Raw genomic sequence first — 26487 nt, forward strand, 5'->3', positions numbered from 1 at the left:
CCACTTGGCTGGCAGCACGCGCACGCGCAGCAATCGCGAGTTATCGGGCGCCAGGACGAAGGACGAGACGTAGAGAAATGCTAGGCATCGCGAATTGGAGAAGCGGCAGGAACTCGACTTTCAGTGCTCAGTGCTCAGCGGAATTTGGTGGCATTTCAACGTGTTTTCGGGCGCACCAATCGCCAAAATCAGTATTTATTGTTGCAAATCGCACGCCACCATCCGTGTGTGTGTGTGTGTCGCGTAACGGCGGGTGTGTGAGTGTGTGTGAGGCGAGGGGCGGCGAAAAGGTAGTGGAAACCTTAGAAAGTAGAAAGTTAAAAGTGCCAAGTTAGTGCAAAAGTAAATTCCGACATTGGGGTGACTGCCGTCTATTTTTTCGCAGTCTGTCTGCTGGTGGTGGCTCGTCCTCTTCCTCCTCCTGGCTCTCCCCTTCTCCCTCATCCTTTCTAAGGCAAAGAAAAAAACACAGTGTGCACTCGATAAAAGAAACCAGGAAAGTACGTGTTTTGAGAGTCCTTACACTGGTGCCTTAATGGTACTGTGAATTTAGTGTTAAACTAAAGTTCTTACTACTGTTACCACTGTAGTTAAACAAATTTTCCCTTGAGAATCTAAATACCTACTTTTGCTTGCAAGTTCACTGTAGCGAGCGCGCACTGTGCATTTTTGCGAATGTGTGATGAATATGTGAAAAACAAAGACGGCACTGGCTGCGAATAAAAATCAATATTGATAGTAATTTCTCGGATGCTCCTCCGCTCCTCGAGACCTTCCCGCAGGAAGCGCAGTCAGGTGGTCATTGTCCGCTCCAGCGCCCCGGCTGCCCATGCTCCCATTTTCTTACCCATTTTCCCACTTGCCCATTTTCCGCACTATCCGCCCGCTTTGCCGCCCCCTTTTTGGGGGTGACTCATGGGGCGCACGAAGCCAGAATTCCATCAGCGACTCCCTTCCGCCTGGGAATGTGGAAACGCGGTCGCCATTAAATATTGATTCGATCCTGGACTGCAGCACGCTACGACAGGAAAACATATACAAAAACGATTAAAGAGCAATTTGCAAAGCGGCCAATAAAATGCAAAGTAAATAAATGGGCCGCAACTCAATTTGGCCAGCAATTTTAACAGTTTATCGTTCGGCGAAAGTACACACGCATAAGCCACACTCGAAATTAAATCAAAGTCAATATTGCAACTGAAACAGAAACAGAAACCGAAGCAGTGAAGATGAAAACGCGCCTCGTATCGCTGACTTTCCGCGGCAGTGCATCCGTGGATCCGCGCTATTCCGCCTCCATGCTGCCGTGGACCATCAACGATATCAGGTCCACGGAGAGCTACACGAAGGTAAATATTAAATATATGATTATTAAATAAATAACTCTACTTTGGCTTAGAAAATGATTGGGCTAATAGCTCCGAAGCGAGCATTTTAATAGGAGGCTCTGAAACAATTTGATTTATAACAACAATTGATTGCTTGCTCTGGCAGTATTATTAAAAATTAAGCTATATACCCAGACAAATTAAAAATAAATAGACTTTAGGGAGCAGTAATTTAACAGCAATTAAATTTATAAACAACATTAGCATGTCACCAAATCAAATACTTAACATTTGACTCCATATGAACCAAATTGGAATATAGCAATATTTTTAAGTATACCAATGCAACAATTAAAAATTAATTAACAATTAACTTTTTATTAAAGTGAATGTGACTTCAAAGAATGCTCACTTGTAATCAAATTGATAAGACACTCAGAAGAGGACACAGCCTTTGCACATTGCATTGGCAATAGGAGTTCGAAATAATCCATTTCATAGATGAAGATATTGAATTTGATTTGATTTAAGTCCCCTCCCACCCACAAGAACACATTTCTCGTTAATCCAATCAAACACGGAGTGCAGTACACAGATCGCACATGACAGCCATTCACCATTCACCTCATACTTTGGCAGCCCTTGGCGAAAACAATTAAAGGCAATTTGCCATTATTACGGCTGGGTAAATCAATTATGTGCCAAGTGAGAGATGCTGGCAAAATAGCGAACCGAATTTAATTAATAAGTTTGTGCTCCATAAAGGATAATTACTGCGATTAGTGACCCATCGGCAGCCGCTCATCGTGTGCTCAGGCCCTATAAATAGCACCCAGATAACCGATGACGAACGTAACGGAATGAAACAACTGGGGGCCCAGTGGAGCCAAGTGGAGGAACGCCCCCGCCGTCCGCAGGTGTAACCCAAACAGATTAAGCATACGCCGCGTTGAACACGTGCGACAACAAGTCGACTGCCCCCCATCCTCACCACAACCCCTTTTTCCCGACCCCTTGGGTAATATTATTAGAAGCAGGGAAATTCATTTTAGCAAGTCCGCAATTAGCCAGTCATCAGCGGCTTTGGGTGACCTCCCTTCCTTCCTTTCCGAGGGCAGTACGTTGGAAAATGTTTGGGAAATTTGCCGAGGATGGATGGTAAAATCAAAAGTACCTATGAAACTTGACATCTTACTGAGAACACTAAGAAAATATGAATGTAATTCGCATAAATTGTGGAAAACTCTTTATTTAATGTGGAAACTTAACGAATTTCTGCAACTGTCGAATTTGATTTGAAAAGTTTCTCCTTTTTTATAATCTTCACACTGCTTCTGCACTTTTTTCCCTGTGCAAAGTGCGAATCCTAAGCAAACATCTTTTGGGACAAGGACACCTTATTTGCCCATTTTGGTTTCGTTGGGGTGTGAGTCCCTCTTTCGGGTTCCTTCGCCCAGGTGGGGCATTAAACGAAGCCCTTCTACGTGCTGCGACCATGGCCCCAAGGATCTGGGTGGGCATCACAGCCGGAATCTGGCGATTGTTGTTGATGCTCATTGAATGTGCCTGGCGGGCTCGACTGGCCTCAAGAAGCTTGCGCAATCACTTCAACACAAAACTACTTGGCTTGAAGCTGCCCAGGGAGATTCGCATTGTTATAAGTATAACTTGGGATAAGCTTGGTGGGTACTGTGAAATTATCGTGGGAGTATCCTTGCACGTGTATTGAGGTGTCCGTTTGTAGTCCAGTACTTAGGAGGTGCAATAAAGAGTTTAAGCAAATCTCTGGTACGCAGGATACCTTTGTAATTCTCTTAAGTTGTGGGTTAGAAAAATTGTGCTTTCCCATACAGTAGATTTCTTTCATGGGTAGGGATGGTTATCAAAAATTTGAAGTTTAAAATGCGTGGAAACTGCACTGAATCTCAAAATCCAAGCTAGACTGTAATATGTAACTTTTATATGATGCAAAGCAATATTAGTCACATTACATATACAATATTTGTGCTATTTGGGAGTAATTGAATATTTGAAACTTAGGTAGTTCTAATAAACTTTTTAAGAACACAGAATGGTGTATTTATTTTTGTAAATGATTTGTTTATATCAAAGTATTTTAGTAGTCAGTCTAGTCTGATGTTCAGTCTTTAGTCCTAGAAGCGCCATCCAAATTGATAGTACGTCACCCAGCTCCCGCGTTATTCCTCGCTCCTTGCTCATTTTCCGTCCCAGGACGGCATATCAGTTTCACAAACCATTAGTCCTGCGACATTCATCCATCCAGCTCTGGTAATCCACTTAGCATCAGTGCTCCAAGAGGCAGCCACTACTCGGTAGTGGAACAGTCCGCAGTACCGCAGTTTGCCTCGTATTCCCTTATTTAAATATTTACTTAAGCCTGCACACTTGTTTATTATAGTTGCTAGTTTTACCCCTCCCCCTGTTTTTGCATTAAGTTGACACAAAACCAACACACAAACCGAGCAAAAGAGACGGCGCGAGTGGCATAAATAAAATGCTTGCCTCCTCTTTCCGACTCTCCTCCTCAGCGGCGTGGTGCGGCGGCTTATTGCTTTATTATGTTAAATAGCGCATGAAAATTATAACAAGCTTCTTGGTTGAATGGATGGCCTGGCCGGTTCGTCGCGCCACGCCCACCCACAGGCGTGGAAAACAGAAAGAAAGTGCGCCCACTTTGGCGGCGTCACGCAACTTTTACATTTTTGTCAACTTGGGCAGCGCCTGCAAAGGGAAAATGTAACTCCATTTGGGTGCATGTTTTCTATAATATTTTGGGATAACATCTTGGAAGCCTCGAATTTGTCTTGCAATTTGCAAAGAAGATTTATGGCAGTTGACTGGAGTCTTCCCCAAGATAGTGTTAAATGGAAAACTATTCTTGGATATAAAACAAATATAGTTGTTAGTTGCTAGTCATTAACTGTGCTATTTGTTGAACCCATTTAGATAGTACGGGTGGCCATTGATAACAAACTCAATTCCTAAATTAGATTGGTTGTAGCTATTAATATTTTCCAAGTAAGCAATCAGACTTTAGGAGTCTTTGAAGTTTATAACGCAGTGAAATTTAACTTGTATAGCCTATAAGGTATGTAAACTTATTTTCGATATGATACTCGTAAGTACCAGTCACATAAATAATCAATCTTTTGTGTTGTCAGATTGACAGCTATCTATTTGAAACGTATGCAATCGCTTGAACTATATTCCCCCTAATAAGAAATACGAGTTTAGTAGATCTGAAAATCTATATCTTCAAGCTTAATATGTTAGCATATATGAACATGTTTTGCATATCATATATTGGCTGATTTTAAATGGTTCTAACGTTTTGACTGGCCAAAGATCTTCTTCTTGTACTTAAACTAAATATCATGAAAATTATTCTGTATTTTTGTAAATCGTTTGAATTGAACTATATTCCCCAACTTGGCCAACATCGTGGCTCCAACGTATGTACTTACCGTGAATGAGGGACTTCTAATCCACAAACAATGTGAGGGATGCCCGCTTGTTTCACCCAGAGCATTCCCCTTCGATACATTTGGTTAGCATGAATGAGGCCTGCCAAGGATTTCAGGTACGAGTTCCATCCCCTTGCGATGTTGGCGCGTGCTGGTGGCCCATTGACGTCACAACGCCAGGGAGTTGAGTTAAGCGATGGGGCTGAAGAGGAAAAATCAATACGCCGCTTGTTTCATTTTCATTTCCATTTTCCCAACACGCCGCTGCTGCGGCGCTGTTGTTGCTGTTGCCGCCGCTTCAATTGTTGCCACTCTAGCTGTTTTGCCGCCTCCTGCTCGGGAAGTCACTCAAGTCGCGTTGGTAATCCGCTTTTGGTCGAGTCACTTGAGTCGCGTCACTTCTTCCCTCCCTCCACCAACCCAGAGTGCTTTCTCCTCTGCAGTGGCATAAATGCCTTCGCACTTCATCGTCATCGCCATCGCCATCGCCAGCCCGCTGTCCTCGAGCTCTTCCGTGGCTCACGCGGCGTATGCGTTATATTCCTGGCGGATACACCCTCAGCCTGTGCCACATAGCCAGGCCACTGCATTCCAGTTGGCTGCTGATTTGCCTCGCATGATGGAAGTCGGTTTCGTGGTCTGCTGATCTTTGGACCCATGTATGCCATCTGCGGTCTCTTGACGTCGTTGCCATGCTGTCATGCTGCCATGCTGCACATTGCAGATTGCTGAAGTCGTTTCCGGATATTCGTGCAGATGACACACATCATATTCGCATTACACTAAGCTGGAATATTTCTTCATTTCGGTGTAGTATTTGCCATCATTGTTTACTATTGGATAAATGTACTTATAGTTATTGACAAACATATACTTTGCAAACGAACAATTGACTGTGATAGAGCGATTGATTTTGAATATTTAGATATTGTACCAATCACAAAACCGCTAATTTTCAAACGCGTTTTTGCTGGTGGCCGTACAATCATCCAACCAGGTGGGCAGATGGACATTCACGCCGCTGAGAGATGAGCATTCGCTGCCCAGGGAGAGGCCACTGTTTGACATGCAGTCGCTGGAGGGCTCCTCCACTTTGGCCTTCTTCCTGGCAGTTTCGTTCTGCTCCGACCTGGAAATGGAGGGGGTGCCGCTTCTCGAAGTAACGTCTTGGTCCTGATCCTGGTCGTCCTGATCCTCCGCCATCTGTCGGCGCAGCGGAGACTTCACTCCCATACGAGCGCTGCCCAGATGCCGGCCAGATTTGTCCTCCTCGAAGGACATCAGTTCCCCAAAGCGCAGGGCATTCAGGTTATCAACGTCCATAAGGATGTCCTCCATGTACATGAACATCAGACTGCGATGGATCTTCGTCCACGAGGACAGGGCGGCCAGACTCCACAGCTGGCTGGAGTGGCGGGCAAAGGTGCCGATGTTGGTGGTTGCCATGTGGCCCACACAATCGATCAGCATGTACGCGCCCCTGTACTTGGCAACGGTGCCCTCGTCCAGCATCTTTTTCGGGGAGAAAGGTGCCTCGTGGCACAACTGTGCGAATCCCCAAATGAATGGCACAAACTGAAACTTATCCAGCGAGTATCCGCCATGCCAGTTGGACGAGTTCACCGAATAGGTTACCTGCAGGCGGCGCACGAACTGCAGGTAGCGATCGAATAGAATCAAAGCCGAGGCGGCCAGGTCCTCTTCCTTATCGAGGATCTCGGTCTTGAAGAGGGCGCACATGAAGAACAGGAAGCTCAGCTCGTGCCCGGTTCCGTACTCGATTTTGGCGGTGCTGCCAAAGGAGCCCGATAAATACACGCCCAGCTCATTGACGTGCCTGCACTTGCTGGATGGCACCGCCTTCTCCACAATCTGGTATATGTCCCTTAGCATGACGTGCGCCCAGCGTCTGTAGCTCTTGCTCCGTGAATCCATACTCGCACCTGGCACCAACGGCGCCGGAGAATTGGTCGCAATCATGGAGTCCAGCTGGTCGAAGATGGTCATCAGTCGCTTGATGTTCTTACTGATGGGAAAGAAGTCTGTGTTCCGGATTCCCTGTATCTCGGCGCTCACATCGTTCAAGTACGTGATCAGTGTAAAGTACGCCCTTGAGGCTAGCCAGGATTCTATGTCCGAGCTGGACTGCACCCGGCACACGGGTCCTAAGTTACTTCTCCGGAAGAAGGCGGCCACCCGCTTGGGATTCACCTCACTCTGCGGCTCCATCTCCTTGAGTATATCTACAGTCTGTATTTGTGTCAATGGTTGGCAATTGCTTGAAAATCAAGTGCTATAGCCACTATTTCAATAGCCTCACAAAACTAAAACCTATTTAACATATTTAGGCGGAATATTCAACTCAATTTTAAAACTCCTTGATGCCGTTTTTATTTATATTGATATTTATTTAAAGTAACTAAAGCGAAATATAAACTTGAAATGTGTTGTCCATTTTGAATAATCGTTTTACTCAAACAAATAAGCAAATTATTTTGCAATAATAATGAAAAGAATTGGATGTTCATAATAAATTAAAAACAAGAGCGATCGCTATAGTCAATTTCCCCGGCTATCAGATACCCCTTATACGGTCAGTGGATGTGCGAGCGAAAAATTAGAATATTTTTCTAGCACATCGAAAGAAATTGGGGAAAAAATAATAATAAAAAAAAAATAACGAAAAACAAAAACCTGGTAAATGTGCCACATAGGTAGCAGTAAACTTGTTTAATTCCAATTAATAAAAAAAAGACCCCAAAATGTTGATGTTGATTTTGATTGGCACGACAAATAATATAACGTTAAAATCAAAACATGTTTTGAATTATAGATCCTGAGATCTAGGCGTTCATACGGACGGACATGTCTAGATAGACTCGGTTATTGTCGCTGATCAAGAATATACTTTATATATGTACATATGTATATGTACTTTATAGAGTACTTCTTATTCAGTAACGGTTCCTTCTACCTCTTACATCATTTTCAACGAATCTAGTAGGGTATACTCACTCTGAGAGTAACGAGTATAAAAAAAATCTATAAAATACGCTCAGTTGGACACAGCTATTGTGCTATATTATGCAAAGATAGGGAGAAGTTTAACCATCCCTTAGCCAGAACATGGAACGTTTTTAATAACCACTTACGCTGAATAATAAGGTGCGGATAGAGTTGCCCCCCTTATATAAGCCGACCCTCATTCTTTGGAATGACCCCGTGGATAGTTGTGGCCATATTTCAGAGCTGGCGACTCGTTATTAAGACAACAGCAGAACAACAGTTACTGCAGTTAAAGCTAATTATAATGCTAAGCTGCGCCAACGTTCACAACAACAACAACGACGACGTGAAGCAGTGCAATGAACAATTGTAGACAATTTATTAGGCAACAGTCACCACATCAACAACAACAACAACAACAGCGAACAGCAGCTGGGGCACGCAAATGTAATGGAAAAACAGTTAAAACGTATAAATCACTGGGCAAAAACACGCGACTTCTGCTCCTGGCAGCGATTCTAATGACAACAACAAACGGGCAAATGCAACAACAACGTGCAAAGACAAATGCAAAGGCAAAAACAGTAATTTCACTCCCCAGCTGTTTTTGACATGACGCTAACTGCACTTCAAAGCAAATGAATATGCGTGCAGCAAAATGGGTGGAAAAGACGTCAGGTGAGAATGCAAATTTGCATATGTGGGGGTGGACCATAGAGCGATACAATTAAAAAAAAGAACTTGCAATAGCTTGTTCATTTTTATTCACCATTATGTTTGCATTATTTATCATGTACATCGCTAATGAAATACTACACTGTAGTATCAACAATTGGTCCACCCTAGCATGCATCTACACTGCTCGGCTCGAAAGTAAATGCACCTGGGAATGTGACTGCATCAAGTATGAGACTTGATTCCAATTAGGAATCGCGAAGGGGAAAAAGAGTGGCCAAAAGAGGTCAAGCAGTCAATTGTTTCAGCCAGTGAACAGATTACGTATACGCAGTGTGCCACATAACAATTTGGGAAAACAATTCGAAAAGAAGAATAGACAACGTAATAATAATGGACAACTAAGAAAAAAATGATAAGTATGAGCGATGCTTTCGCTTTTCAAAAGGAGAAAAGAGAATAGTGGGCCAAAGTCTGAAGACTTCCATTATGTTGTACATTTTACCTACTAATTATCATTAAAATGGCATCTAAAAGATATTTTCCAAGGTAGCCGAGTGAATACAATTTAAACCCCATTTGATATAAAAGCTTAATGGTAGAAAGGCTATTCTATTTTAAAATTACAATTTACAATTTACAACAAAGCCTTTGCAAAGCCCTCAATTCGATACTCAATAAACGAAGAGTGGCATTGCCTGTGATGGACAGCACGAATCCTTCGTCAAGTGTCAAAGGAAATTAATTAAATTTAAAATGTCATGCCGTGGGTGAATGACTAGCTTTTAACTCTGGTCGTACGTAAGGTATTTTCCTTTTAATTTGAATTAAATGGATGGGTGCTTTAACAAAAAGTTGAGCTCTTACCAAGTCAAGACCCTCCTTACTAATTGCAAGTTACAGTGCAACATCAAAAGGCGTTCTTTCTTAACTCAATTTTAATGATCTACGAACTTTAAAACTAAACCGTAAACTAAAAGGGTGTGCTAGTTTGGTTGGCAATTGTGTTAACTGTTTGTTTAGCTTACCAATATCTTTCCGCGCGCTAGAAAGTAACGTTTATTGAAAGGATAGCAAGAAAAGTAGCTCGTCTGCAATCTTTAAAGCAGTATACTGCTTGTTATTGCAGTGGATTTCTGCTTGAAAAATTCAGCTTGCATAGCTTCATCTCTCTCGCACTTACTTTAGCTTCGTAAGGGGTATTTGATAGTCGAAGCACTCAGCTAAAACGTATTTAACTTTTTTTATTAATTATCTAGACATCTTATCAAAAACACAAAAGTAAAATTAAAAAATCAATAAATTGTTCATCTGTTAGAGACCCTAAAAGGGCGCATTAGTTTCAGGATAAGTTCAACTTATCCTGTTTTGTTATTCCCTGACTCGGCTAAAAAGTTTTCCGTTCTTTTTTAGTTGGCTGAGTTAACGCCCATCTGATGGGCACGCCCACACACTCTCGAACCTGGGCAAAACTTTGCTTTGATTTTAATTTAATTTGCGAAGGAAAAGTTTCCGTTTCCAGGCGATAATGAACGCCTTCATTTGTTCACCCTTTCTGAAGGTTGATTGCTTTTGCTTTTTGTGAGATGCTTGCAATTGGCGAAATGAAAGACTCTGAGCTATCATTAACAAGATTGTTCAGTTTGGGTTTAATTAATAATACATTACGACATTTTTCGCTTTACAACGATTTAATTTAGAAATTCTCGCAGCCTGGAACTGACGTGTGTATGTATTTCAATTTTTCCTATTTGCAAAACCTTTGACAACAGCAAACTCGTGGGGAAACGAGAAATGCCGCCCCAATGGGGCTAAAAAACACAACGACCTGCTTTCTGCCAACTACAGCTACCACTACAACAGCACCAAGGCAGCCGCAACAACGACACACCCAACAGTGGGCACAACCCAATTTCCACCCCCAGTCGCCCCATTCATAGTGTCGACACTCCCTAGTTACCGGGCTTTAGTTGTTAGCATAAAAAAGGGCCAAAAACAGAGCGAAAAACGGCAAAGCGAAAAGAAGGCAAATGAGTAGGAGGCGGAAGTGCGCCGGGGCCGGAAATGGAGCAGCCGCCATGTTGGCAGGCATGTCATGTTGTCGTTGTCCTCATTGTCACCAATGCGCGTTTCCTCCAGCCGTCCCGCTCTCATTGCGCGCCATCCCTTTCTCCTTGTGCATGCAAGTATGTAAACTGATTAAAAGGAATTTAATATTGTTAATCTGCTTCGCGTAGTGGAAACATTCTAGCGAATTATGAACAACGTGCAGTTATCCTCATTGTACTTTGCCCGTTGCTCAGGCTTATTTTACAACAAAATCGGGATTAGTTTTGCTAAAAAATAAATCGTTATTTTAAGCAGAGAATTGTCAAGAATCACTATGTTGCTAATAAGAGTAAATAATAGTCATAAACCTTAAACTATATACCACACAAGCTATCTCTTCTTAGGGTAGTGTAACTAATCCAATTAAATATTTAAGTATGTCATCAATCTTAAACTCATGCAAATCCTTCCTTGCAGTTGTCGGTGGGCATCGAGCATGGCATCCTGGAGTCGTACAACTCGGACTTTGAGCTGCAGTTCAGCCATCCCCTGAAGCATATCGTCGGCATGTGCCGCATCATCCACAAGCCGCAGGCGAAGAGCATTGGCAACGGCTTCCTGCAACTGAAGTCGAGCGGTGGCCAGGCGTCGTCCTCCTCGGCAGGCGCATCCTCGATGGCCGGCGGAGCCAGCAGCTCGCTGACCGGAAACGGACTGCGCCACACACTGACCGCATCCACGTCGTACGGCTCGCTCTCCTCCAGCGCGGCGTCTGCTTATCAGCTGCAGTTGCAGCAGTCGGCGGAGGCATCCGCGGAGCAGCCGCAGAACTTCATGGAGTTCCAGGGACCCATAACCGGGCTGGTCTACTTGCTGAAGGATCCCAAGGACCCGCTGCTGCACATCTATCTGTTCGAGTGCGAGGCCGTCGAGGAGGTAAGTGAAGGCCCCCAATCCAGATCCCTAATTCCTGCTCCCGGCCAGAAGACGGATGGGAAAAGTTGTCGACAGTTTTAGTCGACATTGTGTCAGTTGTCTGTCCTCCGGCATTTGCTTTTCCCACAATCTCACAATCTCTGCCATTTTGGGGGGAAAGTGAACTGAACCGAGCATCACGAATGTATGTGTGCGGACAGTTTGTGGCCTTTTGAAACGCTCTCGTATGGAAATGTTTAGAAAACTTGCCACACAATAGTTTCCACATAAAAACTGCTTGGATTATATGGCAGAGAACCTGCAGGAAATGCCCCAAAAGGATTTTGCGGCTTTAGCAGCCACCATAATAAATTTGGATGCCTAACGAGCGACTGCCTCGGGTTGCACAAATGTGGCATAATTCTAATTGCTCTCGCAGGTTAAGTTGGTTAAAATGCACGAAGGGGTTACCTACAACGTTGCTCAATTCCACTCTTTGTTCCTTAAATAATATTTCTATTCATTTCTATTCAATTTATATTTGCATTACCTTTCAAACTTTAGGTGTCGAGCAACCTTTTAAACTAAATGAAATATTTTGGCATTTACCAATAGAAGTTCTGCTTTTTAAACTATTTAACTACTTCGTTTAAGTTGGTCCTCAACCTTTTGCTTCTACGTGTCTAATATAGTAAGAGGTTTCCTTTTCTCAGTACTCTCCATTCTGATTGCAATAACCATTTGTTACTGATACCCTGTAATCCTCCCTTATAGATCATTCCCAAGTGCATTTACCCTTAATTTATGAGTGAGTTACTGCATAAAGCACCTTAAATTCACCCAAAGATAGCTCCATTCATAGGGTCTCCTACTTCGAGTCCATTGGAATTAGACCTTATCGAGCATGAGTTTACCCTGATGTCTGAGCCCAGCACGCCATAAATTGACTTCCGTTTGCATTTCTAATTAAAGCAGTTGAGCTGGCCGAAAGGAACATTACACTAAACTAGGACTGCTTCGCATGACCTTCTGCCACATACACGCAAAAGGTTAATTCCGCACCAACGGGCCAAGAACAAATCCACTTCTACGCTTTTCCAAGTGGAGCGGTCACGCCCCTTCGGTGCCAAACAATGGGGTGAAAAATTAAATGCGAGTTTTGGCCAAAAGTGCTGGTGCTGTAAGTGGAAAGCAAACTCAATTTGTTGCTCCTAAAGTTAAATGAATGTCAGAAATTTTTAAAGCTTTCGGTTGGTGTTCTTGCCTCTCTGCTTTAAATCTCCATGGAGCGTTTCCACTTAATTTCATCGTAATTGGTAGAGAATTTTTCGCGAGAGCTGTTGTTGGTTTATTGCATGTCAAAAGCATTTTAAGCCCTGCGTTTCGGCCGTGATGTTGACTTGGCTTGATTGTTGATAGCGAGTTTTTTGGTTGCTGGTGTGAGTGCTGGCGTTGCCCGGGAGTTTATTGAAGCCTCAGTTTCCAGCTGGTTTGATTCACAATATCTGGGTCAGTCGCCTTAAACGGCCAACAAATTTCGATGGCATGTTAAAGAACAATGCAGGTCGCCATAAACAAAGCATTAATGTGATTCTAAAGTACCCAGCTAAGTTTTCAAATGCACGCTCTTTGAAAATCTAAAATTTAAATTTGCCTATACTTAAGTGCGATATTCTAATTGTGTTTTCTATTGTATTGAACTTAAACTAGCTTATTTAAATTCCAATAAAAGTGCTGGCTTTTACGCTTACATTTATGACAATAAATAGAGTTTATAAGGCATAGAATTATGTACATAAGTTAATCTTCTTGATAGCTAGATAGTTCGGTTAATCAAGCCCTGTGCTTATGAGCAGTTTTTGCCCGACTTACCTTGTATTAATACACCAACTAAATTAAATCCCTATCTCCGTCTAAAATAAGCTTCTGCAGCAGATGAAGTAAAGCGAACGCTGAAAGCCAAGCTCCCACATAATTGGCCCGCTGTGGTCAACCTGCTGGCAATCGTTTCGCCGATTGAGCCACTAATTGAAGCCATTAGGCGCAGAGATAAACGCGCTTGGCTCCGCAAACCCTTCTGCTTTCAAAGCAAAAAAGGAACCCATTACGCAAATGCTAAAAAAATACAGCTAATTGCGAGGCGCCAAGAGTTGGCAGTGGCATACTTTCGGGGGGCAGTGGCAAGTGTGGGGGAGGTGTGGTCCTCGGCGGCACTTAAACCACATCATAAGCTCGTAAATATTTAAAGCCTTTGTCCGCTCCACCTGCGCAATGTCCTTGTGCATCATTTGCAGGTGGGTCCTTTGCTAAATGACGCATGGCGCTGGGCTGCCATTCGCCCGTTTATGCACCGAGCTTATTGTCCTTGCTCCCACAGGACGGCAAATGGTCCTTCGAGCCGAATGCCAGTGGCGGTCTTGGTCCTGGTCCTGGTCGTGACCATCAACATGGTCTTCTGCCTCGCCGGCTGAACAACCCGGCTGGATTAACAAGAAACTAATCGAGTGAGGAGCTGGCAACCTTTCAAACATCGTCATGTTGATGCTCATGAAGAGCAGAGGATTGAAGCGTTCACATAATGCACTGAAAACGTTTTAAAAGTACACAAGTGCACATACCATTGTGCAATAAACTTTGGCACTAGATAACTTTTGAAAGCGATATTGAACGTTTAGAGTATCCGCCTGCCCCGAAAGCCGCTCTCGCCGGCAGATAATTGGCTTTCACTTTTATTTCCTCGAATCGCATGCAAAATATTACCTCCTTCCGTTTGCGAAGTGGAACTTGGCAAGCCAGCCCGGTGAACAAATTCAATTTGTCGCACATCGGGGAAGGAAGAAGCCTTTTATGCCATGATTAGATTGGAGTCCGTCCCATTCCCATCCCCACCACTTGGTTTTTAGTTTGGGCCGCCACTCGCTTCTTGGTCCTTTGTGGCAGCGCCAAATGGATTTTACAGCCAGGTTTTAGTTTGCTGCAGATATAGGGAGGGTAATAACCCCACTCTCAGTTTATTTTTCTCATTTATCTATAGGTAGAAGACATGTTTTAGTTTTATGTAGTAGAAGGTTCGGTATGATATAAGTATGTATTGATTTTGCTGAAACGATGAGCGTGATAGAATAATAACAGATATTACTAACTAAAATTGCAAAACAAGCAAATATTTTTCAAACCTAAAAGTCTGGTTTTGGTTATCAACTATTTATATTCATTCATTATTCATACTTTTTTAAGTTTTTATCTTGCGTTAATGTTTTTCGTTGAGCTCGATTAAAAATGACTTTGCTTGCTTAAAAACATTGCAAATAAAATCAGAAATAAATTCTTGCAGCACTTACTCGTTGAGTACAGCGTAAAATTAAAAAACAACAAAAAATCTTTTAAAAAAGGTACTTGTATTATGCCTTTCTGACGATTTCACTGAAACTATAATATATCCGCACTTTTGATATTGCTTTTGATTGGGCATCGATTTGGCTAATCACTTTGTCATTTCCCCGCCATATGTTGTATTTGCCATGGTCGCTTGTCCAATGCACGTCTGTAATTTATGATCTTGTTTGCCACATTAAGTATGCGCCCTGTGGTCCGCTTGAAACACTCTCTCTATCTCTCTCGCGGGCTTTCTCTCTCTTTCGAGTCTCGCGGCAGCACTCGCATATATCTTCTTCAATTTCGATTTCACATGCGCATGTCGCTATATCGCGATATAGCCGCATTGTCAGTCGCACTTCTCATATGGGAATTACTGGTCATCAGTTGACGAACGGCTATGGAATCGCGTGCGCACTCCGCTTGCGATTTTGCCCACAAAAAACGTATAGAACCGGCATATGGAAATCTATATCCACAGACCCACAAAACAATGCGCACCTAATTAAACGGAGAGCATCGATAATAACCGAATCAACAAGAAATTAGTGAAATGGGCAGCAAGTAAACTTGTTTACACTTGCGCACGAAAAAAACAGAAAGTGATTGGCAAATAAAAACAGAACGTTTCGAAAACAAAAATAAATCAGCTACTAAAACGCGCCAGCGAAATCGAAAGGCAAAACAGTGCATATATGTATATATATAACTCCACATGTGTAAATCATATAGAATTGTGCTTATTTCTGTCTGTTTTGGCCATTCTGTTGTTGGTTTTAGCCGCTTAATTAAAGAATCTTGGACAGGCATAGTCAGACAATTGAGTTTCTTTTTTCGGTATCTAAGAAGTTGACTTACATAAGCTGATCTCAGCATTTTCCACTCAAAAAGAAACAATGTCCTAAATATCGCACAGTTGCAAAGTGCCAGTGCAAACAACTCGGAAATCAAGTCAAGCAAAGTCAATTAACGCGGCAATTAGATAGACGGATAAACAAATGACCATATAGCGCTATTCAGACGACACACTACCTTACTTACAGGGTATACTATATGTTGTATCTGCAAGTGCAGCTCCGGGAATCCGTTGAGATACAATGATTTATCGCCAGCCAAGCGCTGCAGGCAGTACTTTGACCCCTTCTGTATCGGAGAATATCGTATATGATATATCCCTCTAACAGCTGATCGATCGCAGATGCTCGTTCGCAATTCGAAAATACTTTCGTTGGTCGCGAGAATCACTCCGTTCGCATTTGTCGCCGCGTTTCGATGGTCATTTCACACTAAACGAGCCTCGTGAGCGGTCGTAAAAGCTGTTCGCTGGCGATTTACGTGATCTTTCGGTCGTCGAATATATATATCCTATACTATCCGCACTAAATACCAAATAGATAGAGCAAACGCCTTTAAAACCTGTACAAATTAATAAGTGTTCAATGCAAATAATCAACCAGTGACAAATCGGTTATATCTCAAAGAAATTACTTCAATAATAGATGTGTTTGTGATCTTCTGGAATGTAGAACTTACTCAAGCAGAGCTATCTTGTGATAAAACGAAAGCAACCATGGAAAACGTGTGATAGTCGTACAAAACCTCAAAGTACAAGGCTCCAAATAGACATTTGTGATACAAGAAGCCGCAGCTGTGAAAAGAGAGTTGCGAAAGTAAGTTTGTGATAAGCGAACAACACATAGAGTGCATCCGGCGGATAGGAAAGTATCTGAAGATGTTCACTGTGCCGTTCCACCGGGACACCATCCTGACCACCTCCGTCAGCGATGCATCGGTGCTCAACAAGAGTCGGGCCGTACGTAGAGATTGGGATCCAGCATTCCGTATATTCCGTATTTTCCGTATCGAACCACTAACCGCTAAATTGATTTCAATTTCAATTTTCCGCCTGCTACTGAGCTTGTGTAATTTGTTTCTATGTGCTGTTTACTTTGCTGCCTGCCTTTTGTTTGTCGTCTTATGCAATGGTTTGTTATGCATGCACCGCTGCGATTGCTTTGTTCTTTTGTTCTCCAACTAATTGCAGCGTTTAGGCCAAGTTAGAAGTCGGCCCCTTGGTGTTTTTCCACGCTAATTGATTTACCCTTGAAACGGTCTTCCCATCTCGTCAATAATGAATGAATTCGCGGTGCCATTTCTTTTCACCTCTCACGTTGGACTCTTATTGAAACTTAAACAGCCAGAGACAATTCCCATGTAAATGCCTCGGATATTCTATTCAGCGGATTACCATATAAAGTGCTTTCCCCAGCACCCCCGTAGTCTTCAATTTTGTGTCAAATTAAATTCCGTGCGGATGCCAAAAAAAGGCTGAGTAGGGTGGTGCCCAGGAGCCCAGTTTGCGCCGTAGGCGCCAGGAAAAGTTTTTCGAAATTCGTCCTTTATGGGCCACTTGACCATGGCCATGGCGACTTTATTGGCCCTGGTGTCCAAGAGGACGCCGTCATTGGGACAAACACTTTGGGTGGCTTCAACTTTTCAGCCGAGTCGATTGTTCGCTTTTGATGGGCATCAAAAGTTAAAAGTTGCACAAACCCGTTTTGAGAGCTGAAAAAAAAAACACTAGGGGTGAAAAGTTTTGAGCGGAAAATGCAAAAAATGGAATTATGTGTCAAGTGGGTGAACCGATCAAAAAAAAAAAAAGTGGCTGCAGTTGCCTTAAAATTTTGAAAATTTATATAATGCGTGTGTTACCTAAATACAACAATGAAAAATCAATTAGTTAGTTAGATAGACATGTTAAATGATAACTGGTGATTAGGTTTCTAGCTAACTACGTTACAAACTCTGGATAAAAGCTACCTTTAATGAAGGAAGGGGCATATAATTAAATGAAATTTCAATTGAATTAGAGGCTTTTCGAAACCGGTCACAAATTGCCGGGCAATATAATATAATAATATATGAACTTAGAGCTTCGAGTGGTTTAGCAAGGGAATTAAATCGCAATTTGAGCTGAATGCTAAAGTATGCCATAAAGTATTATTAACCTCGAGCATTTCGCCAGCTTTCGAAACTTAAAATGCAATTCATTTTGCGTAGTTTTCCCATACACATATATGTACATATATAGTACGAATTAGCACAAGATACACATCGCTTTTGGGGCTGTTTGGTTAGTCGATGATAAACACATAACAATAAACACCGTTGTGTGCCCAAATGGGCCGGAACTAATGTCCACAGAGCGAACCGGATCGAACCAATTGGCAGGGAAATGGGAAACGCGTATGCATGTGTGTCTTGACCTTAAAGCGCTCTAAACGGAATGCAAACAAGTCAGTTTGATGTAACGAGCTGGCCAGGGCGATTGTGGCTGAATTGATACGTCCTTCAGGAGGAACTGGGTTCAACAAACGCAGTCCATGTGGCGATTCACCAGGAGGAGCACTTGCAATTTCAAATTGCATAAAAAGTCATAAAACAGCTAACGTTTGGCGATAACAGCGAACTGACGGCAAAAACACATATACATGATGACATGTGCAAAAACGCTGACATGAAACATTAAATATGGTAGTTCAGACATGTGACAAAATCTGTAGGAACCTTGGTATTCCATGGAATATTTGATTTATGACGCAAAGTGGTATCCCATTTCTTTAGGGCTGACCCACACAAAGGTTGAATGACGATGGTTTACATTTGCATGGTTACATTTATGAGTATGCTATCTAAATTAACTTATTACTTATAATTATTATTAAGTATTTAAGTAGATAGATATGTACATAGATACCCACAAAAACTTTCTATAAATGGCCTATATTTATATAATATCAATTTCAATACTATTACTTATAACGATTGTGTGTCAACCCCATTTTAAAATTAATATTATTAAGACATGTGCAATGCAAAACAGTTGGGTTACAAAAAACAGCCGTAAAATCGCTGGCGATTATAAACGCGTGCGTTTTGTGTGCGAATCGCGTGTAATTTGACTTTGTCGTCGCTGCTGCCTGGCGAGGCTATAGCTCTGAGTCTCGGCATGATTAGGCCCCTCCGATTCGGCCTTATATCTATATGCACATTGCTAGTAAGTAGCAATGCAACAACAGCACTAGTGCAACACGTAAAAATTAAGGAACAGACAGAAGAGTCATCAAGTGAAACGCGAAGTGAGGCGAACGTGACGTTGAATTGAATTCCTGCGAACAGTTTTCATTGTTTGTGTGTGCTGTTCGTTTTTTCTGTATTGCTTAAACAATAATAATAAAAAAGGGAAACACCCATGCATATATTGTCAGATCGTTTTGAAAAACACGCGTGCCGCACAAATCAGAAGCTATATGTACAGCAGAGGTCATTATATTAGCCAATAAGTTGGAGTCGTTGCTTTTTACCTTCAATGAAATGGTTATGTAGTTCAAAATAAATGAAAACTTATCGCATTTACAGTTCAATTCGTTGTCTTTTCATCTTCAAGCACTAGTTTTATACCATGCCTGTATATCTTTAAGAATCATCTAACTCCTCACAATGGTTAGTTCATGTTAATACTGCAAGCAGTATATAATTTGCTAGCTAATTTAGTTCTATTATTGTGACCGCCGCTGTAGCGCAACACATATATTCAAAATGTGGCTATTGGTCATCTAGTTCTGCAGATGTCGTCACGATCACTCGCCCAACGACTGATCACGCGGAAGAAGAAGAGGGGGTCCCAAAATTAGAATGAAAATTTAAATCAATTTAGGAAGATAACTTTTTCATTTGTTCTTGTCGTGTGTCCGTCCGACTTTGTGCCCTAAAATTGCCGATAAGTGACAATTAGTTGTGGTCCACACTAATGTATCTGCGAGATACATACATGTGCGTGTGTGTGAGTGCGCGAACGCATCTGACGGACAGCTGCATCCGACGGGAGTGGGTTGACATTGGACTTTTAGCTTGCTGGCAGCCGCCGAAATCACTTCTGGCACCCGTTCAATGCAAAATTGGGACGACGTGCGGAATGCCCGATCTCTCTCGACCAAGGAGCGCCCTAGAGCCTCCTCTCCGGCCAGCGGGCAGTGCATCATCATCACGCCGGGAGCAGCTGATGCATCCGATGATGCCGCAGCTTGCGGGCAGACATTGCGTCGGCATGAGCACTGAACATGTTCACTGTGAGTCACCGCCAAGTATCCCAGTTTTATCTCGGTTTGCGGGTGACTTATTGCCCCATGAGCCTGACCCTCATCCGTATGTACTTCGCATTTCCGCCGGGTTCCCTTTGTGGGCTTGCAAGGATAGACACCTCACCCATGGATAATCATGCTATCACGAATGATTGATGCCTTAGTTGAGTGTGATCGTCTCTATTTTTAAAATATTCTTAAGAATTCTATTTTAGTGAGTTCCGCGGAACACTTAAATTTAATTAATTAATAATGAAATGGACTCTGCAGCTATAAATCTTTCAAGTGAAAAGATAACTTTATAGTTGTGAGCTTGGCAGATATTTTGCAAATTGCAGATCTCAAGCATTCATAAACATTTGTTTGGTTTTGTTTATTTTGTTTGGAACTACACAACATAAGCGCACTAGAGGCAACGTCTTGATCCACCCGAAACGACTTAAATTTTCAAGAATCTCGTAATAAACTTCATACTTCCCCCTATATTTCCAAAAAGCTGTCAAAAGAATATAGCCAAACCGCAGTGAAGCTGCATTATCCCAGTCACGATGCGGTCATAGCCGAAATTATGAGGGGATGTCCGGCAAACTTTGCTCCTTGCAAAACATCAAAAGCATCTCCCAGGACCCTTAAGTGCGAGGACCACAAAAAACGGTCATAAACTCAAGGGTAGTAAAACTCCAAGGGTGGAAGAAGAATGGGGGACAGAAGGGACACTTCGGAACATCGAGCCATCCATCAAATTGAACTAAATTTTGCTCCTGTTGCGAATGCACGTTCTTAACTCTCTCCTCAAATCCCAGACCAATAAAAGCTGAGTGTCTAACCGGACTTTCCGTATGCGAATCTCTTGCAGATGGCCGAGCTGATGCACCAGATGCGTGACCCCGCCCACACGCTGGGAGGTTCCGTGGGCAGCATTCCGCAGACGCTGATCGGCGGCGGTGGAGGCAGCCACGGAAACTCCAATGGAGCGCTGAACGGAATCCACGCCACGCCCGCCACGAATCTGAAGATGAGCGAGGCAATGCGCAATGCTCAGCACGACACCAGCCCCAATCCAGTCAGCTCTAAGATGAAGGCCTCCAAGTCGTACACCCATGGCCTGAGTAGCTCCTCGGGCACGGTGAACATTCCCACGTCCACGTCGGCCCAGAGCAATCTCTCCCTGCTAGCGGACATCTCGCCGAACCACACGCACTTCTTCGAGGTGATGTACGTGGGCAAGATCCGGGTGTCCCAGAAGCGGGTGCCCAACACCTTCATTGACGACGCCCTGCCCAAGTTCAAGGCGTACGATGCCCAGCGCCTGAGACTTCTCCAGAACCGCAAGATGTCTCTCAGCAGTGAGGGTGGTGTGGGCATCGAAGCGAAGCCCAGCAGCTCCCTTAAGAGTCACGATTTGAAGGAGGAGGACGAGGAGGAGCAGGAGCAGCACAAGGGGCAGGACGATTCACAGCATTCACAGGCCAAGCCCTTGGTGCAACTACAGCTGACGGGCGCCGAGGAAGGAGCTGCCCCGCGACCCCTGGAGGACAACAAGGAGAAGAAGTCCCCGGAGAAACGGCCGCTGCTGCGAGGTCAGAGTCAAATCGAACTGGGCCACAAGGAGCAGTAAGTATCCCGTCATTCGAGTACCTTTTCCCCTGACATTTCGACCAACAACTTCTCCGTCTTGCCGAAAACCCCAAAGCTCCGACGGTTTCCAGCCATCAGCAGCCAATAGCCAACTGGAGGCGCCCAATGTCATTGTAAACAAGCAGCCCACGCCGCCCAGGGATCAGGGTGTGGGCACTGGGACCGCTTCCGCTTCTGCGGGTCCCAGTCAACTGCATCCCAATTATGCGATGGATAAGTAAGTGGCAGCTAGGCCAGCAATCCCGTCGCATGTTCGTTTTCGTTTTCGTTTCTTGGTTTTTGTTTCCAAAACTTTTCCTTTAAGATGTCTGAAAAGCTAAATTAATTGGCTACCAAGACTCTCAGGGAAGTGAATGCCAAAAAAGTTTTTCCTGCGAGCCCTCGATAGTGTATCCTTTTTCGTTTGTTTCGCTTGCCCAGTAGCACCCATCGCTTCCCTCCTTTTATAGTTGCATGTCACCGCCTGAAGCACTTAGAACTTGAATCACTGAAATATGTTCCAAACCATCTAACTCATCTATTTTTTAGCATACCCAAGCAGAGGGATCGCTCCGCCTCGCAGGGCTGCATTCCGCCGTATGTGGAGCAGAACCGGACGATGGTGTTCCTGGTGGGCCGGTGCGATCTCCGACTCATCTCGCCCGATCGCAAGCAGGTTCTGCTCTACAAGGACTTCAAGGACGTGGCCAGCTGCGTGCACGGCCAGAAGTCGCTGGATCACTTCGGCATCATCTGCCGGGAGCTGAACAACGATGGCTACATTGGCTACGTGTTCAAGTGCCAGTCGGAGCATGTGTGCGATGACATAGTGGCGGCCATTGCCCAGGCCTTTGACACCTGCGCCGAGCAGAAGAAGAAGCAGGATACCCAAATCTTCAGCTGCGAGCACTGTCCGATGCTCTGGTACCACAAACTATGCACTGACGTCGAAGGCCTTTCCGAGAAGAAGACCCAGGCCCTGATCCTGCGCCGAATCGAGACTTTGAGCGACGACGAGCAGGAGATTGTGTGGGCCAAGTTCTGCGGCTCTGAGAAGACCAACTCTCCGGTGGCCGAGCAAAATCAGTTTCTCATGATGCTGCTCAGGGCGCACTGCGAGTCCAGACAGCAGAGACATGTCCACGACACCGCCGAGAACCGGTCGGAGTTCCTTAACCAATATCTCGGTGGCAGCACCATATTCATGAAGGCCAAGCGCTCGCTTACCAACTCGTTTGATAATCTCCTCAAGCGGAAGCCCTCCAAGGATGACATTGCTGTGCCGTCGCACAACTTGAGGGACATCAGGGAGGGATCCGCCGAGCCGCTGGGCACCCAGTCACCTCCCGAGGGCTTCCGATCGCGATCGAACACGGTGGGAGCTAGTCCCAGCAGCAAGCCCACAGCTGAGCAACTAAAGAGTCCCATGATGGATATGTAAGTAAAGAATTTTATGTTCTGTTGAAATCCACTAACATCATTCACTTGATAGATTCATCAAGGTGGGCAACAGTCCCAAAGAGTCGGAAACCCATCAGGGCTCCTGGCGTCAGGCCATACTTAATAGTGTAGTGACACCATCCAAGGGTCTGGATAGTGAGGTGCCCACCGAGTTTCTGTCGCCAATGCGAAAGCGTATGTTAACCCTATATCCTCCACTTTTGTTTATGACTAATAATGCATTAATTTAATAGCGGTCAAGCGTGGAAAGCGGAATGCGGATGAGCTGAGGGAACTGTGGCGCACTGCCATTCGGCAGACTATAATGCTGAACCGCATGGAGACGGAGAACGCCATGTTGCAGGCGCGGCAGAATGAGAACGAGCTAAAGCGCATTAAACTGGACTACGAGGAGATTGTGCCCTGCGACAAGCAGCTAATCGAGCGATGGGAGCAGATCATCGAGCGCAACTCCACACAGATAGGCAACAAGAAGGATCCCAAGGTCCTGGGCCACGCCATTCGCACCGGAGTACCGCGATCGAAGCGCGGCGATGTCTGGACCTTCCTGGCCGAGCAGCATTCCATGAACACGGCACCGGTGGACACAAAGCGATTCCCCAACTTCAATACACCGTATCACACGCTGCTGAAACACCTCACTGAGCATCAGCATGCTATTTTCATCGATCTGGGCAGGACGTTTCCCAATCACCAGTTCTACAAAGATCCGCTTGGTCTCGGCCAGTTGTCGCTGTTTAACCTGCTGAAGGCGTATTCCATTCTAGATCCGGAATTAGGGTACTGCCAGGGTCTGGGCTTCATCTGCGGCGTCTTACTCCTACATGTGCGTTTTCTCAATCGAAATCTATAAAGAACACTAACTAATTGTTGTTTGTTCCAGTGTGATGAAGCCAATGCATTTCAACTGCTGAAGCACTTGATGTTCCGCCGTAATATGCGCACAAAATACCTGCCTGACATGAAAAAGTTTCAACTGCAGCTGTATCAGCTCTCCCGATTGGTCAAGGATCATCTGCCAGATCTGTACGTGTGGCTCGATCAGAACGATGTCTCGCCCACTTTGTATGCGGCTCCATGGATCCTCACCGTCTTTAGCTCACAGTTTCCGCTGGGTTTCGTGGCCCGCGTCTTTGATCTGCTCTTCCTGGAATCCTCCGATGTAATCTTTAAGTTTGCCATTGCCCTGCTCTCCGTGCACAAGCAGCAACTACTGGCCAAGGATAACTTCGAAGAGATTATGGACTATCTGAAGACCGTCGTCCCGAAGATGGAGCACACCTGCATGGAGCAGATTATGAAGCTGGTCTTTAGCATGGACATAGGAAAGCAGCTTGCCGAATACAATGTGGAGTACAATGTGCTGCAGGAGGAGATTACCACCACCAACCATCACCTAGAAATGCTGAACAGGGAGAAGACGCAGAATCAGCATCTGGAGCAGCAGTTGCAGGTATTGTTTTAAAACTTACATTAAGTTAGCAAAAGAACACTAATTGTTTTATTTGTATTCTCTGTAGTTTGCTCAATCTTCGATTGCTCAGCTGGAGACGACTCGTTCCTCACAGCAAGCTCAGATAACCACGCTGCAATCGCAAGTTCAGTCTCTGGAGCTAACCATCCAAACGCTCGGTCGCTACGTTGGCCAACTGGTGGAACACAATCCCGACCTGGAGCTGCCAAACGAGGTGCGACGCATGCTCCAGCAGCTGGACGACTTGGACCGCCAGCGTCGCAAGCCCATATTCACCGAACGCAAGATCGGCAAATCCGTTTCCGTCAACAGTCACTTGGGGTTTCCACTCAAGGTGCTCGAAGAGCTGACCGAAAGAGACGAACTTGGTTCGCCACAAAAGCAGAAGAAGGAGAAGACACCTTTTTTTGAACAGTTGCGTCAGCAGCAGCAACAGCATCGCCTCAACGGCGGCGGCCAGTCATCTAATGTCGGTGAGTCGGTGTCCCCGACTCCACCTTCGCGACCCAATCGCCTCCTGGACAATGCCAGCGCTCGGACCGTAATGCAAGTGAAACTGGATGAGCTGAAGCTGCCGGAGCACGTGGATAAGTTCGTAGCAAATATCAAAAGTCCCTTGGAGGTGGATTCCGGCGTAGGCACGCCTCTCAGCCCACCCAGCACGGCGAGTAACAGCAGCGGAGGAAGCATATTCAGCCGCATGGGCTATCGAACAACTCCCCCAGCCCTTTCCCCGCTCGCCCAGCGGCAAAGTTACGGCGTGGCAAATACCACAGCACCATCTCCGCAGCACATGGATGAGGTGGCGCCCGCAACGACATTGGCTGTATTGCCGCGGGATGATGTCGAGGAGCCACAGCCCATGCATCCGCTCAGCATGGTCGGGGGCGATGTGAACGTGCGCTTTAAGGGCACCACGCAGCTCAAATCCATACGTCCGGTGCACCACATGCGTGCGATTCCGCTGGGTGGAGTACAGCATCCTTCCAGCACGGAGCCCGCGGTGCGAGTGGCTCCCGTGCCCGTGGAGCTGGCCCCGCCAGCGGCCACTGCGACCACCGGCCGCAGCTAACGGTTCTGATTCATCGGGAAACTGCTGCGCGGATTTTACCGCGATTAAGGCCCGCCGGCAGAACGGGCAGCTTTCAAACCCAACGCTACTCATAACCTCTTCTGTTGCGGCTTAGATACGATTAACCCAACCTATAAGATACAAACTTAAACTTCGTTTTCAAATTGTGTGTATGTGTCGATGTGCGCACAAAATGTTGCCATAGATATTGCTCCGCAAGTTATGCAATCGTTATAAACTGATGCCCCAAAAAATTAGACGAGTATAGATGCTTATAGGAATATATTGGATGCTGCTTTTTCAAGGTTTTATAAATTTGGCTACCGCATCAAAATCGAAGCTTATAACCTTAGGCAACACCCCCAAACAGGAAAATCAAAAGGCATTAATGAGTCTGTAGTTTGTTTAAGTTTTCTCCTACTTTTGACATAACATTTAACGAATTTACTTAGAAGTTTACTTGTTGATTTTCGTGTTTCTTTAGTTCTAGACCATTAGTTCTTAATGTTGTTTTTAGTTTACCTAAATTTGTACATTTCACGCAGGGTTTCACTTTGCAATGTAAACTAAAAGCAAATACCTAATGTATAAAGCGATGATGCTTGTACATTGTTCTTGACTAGGATACAACTTTCTGAAATCTCTTTCGTTATGCTTATGATTATGGTACTTGGATTGTATTGATTGTTTACATATATATATATATGCGATTATCAACTATAAAAATACAAAAATACAAGCAAAGGAAATAATAATTGATTTTGTGTAAAGTACTTAAATAATTGCTTAGCTGGACGGTTTTTATCAGGCGTCCTGAGTTTGTTTTAGCATATGAGTAAAACCAACAATTACATGAAAACAGAATAAAGTCATAAATTATTTAATCAAA

General features: G+C 44.3%; 2 protein-coding genes across 6 annotated transcripts; one reads left to right on the forward strand and one right to left on the reverse strand.

Moving 5' to 3' along the window:
• Positions 1-176: 176 nt before the first annotated feature.
• Positions 177-26487, forward strand: LOC6614013 (TBC1 domain family member 4). 5 transcript variants are annotated; one of them, XM_032722294.1, is made up of 10 exons: positions 177-290; positions 1015-1349; positions 11021-11479; positions 20831-21588; positions 21668-21829; positions 22141-23028; positions 23084-23226; positions 23286-23878; positions 23936-24505; positions 24573-26487. In XM_032722294.1, exons 2-10 carry the CDS (start codon positions 1230-1232, stop codon positions 25596-25598), a joined length of 4719 nt encoding a protein of 1572 aa, XP_032578185.1. In that variant the 5' UTR covers positions 177-290; positions 1015-1229; the 3' UTR covers positions 25599-26487. The 5 variants fall into 5 exon arrangements, with proteins under 5 accessions (XP_032578185.1, XP_032578186.1, XP_032578187.1 ...); XM_032722295.1 differs by lacking the exon at positions 21668-21829 and having other exon boundaries at positions 272-290; XM_032722296.1 differs by lacking the exons at positions 177-290; positions 1015-1349; positions 11021-11479 and adding an exon at positions 16420-16503.
• On the reverse strand, positions 5625-8688 carry LOC6614011 (serine/threonine-protein phosphatase 2A activator). The gene has a single exon (XM_002038429.2). It carries the CDS (start codon positions 7040-7042, stop codon positions 5762-5764), a length of 1281 nt encoding a protein of 426 aa, XP_002038465.2. The 5' UTR covers positions 7043-8688; the 3' UTR covers positions 5625-5761.

The sequence above is a fragment of the Drosophila sechellia genome, chromosome 3R, assembly GCF_004382195.2.
Source record: "Drosophila sechellia strain sech25 chromosome 3R, ASM438219v1, whole genome shotgun sequence".
In the NCBI taxonomy this organism is placed as follows: Eukaryota; Metazoa; Arthropoda; class Insecta; order Diptera; family Drosophilidae; genus Drosophila; species Drosophila sechellia.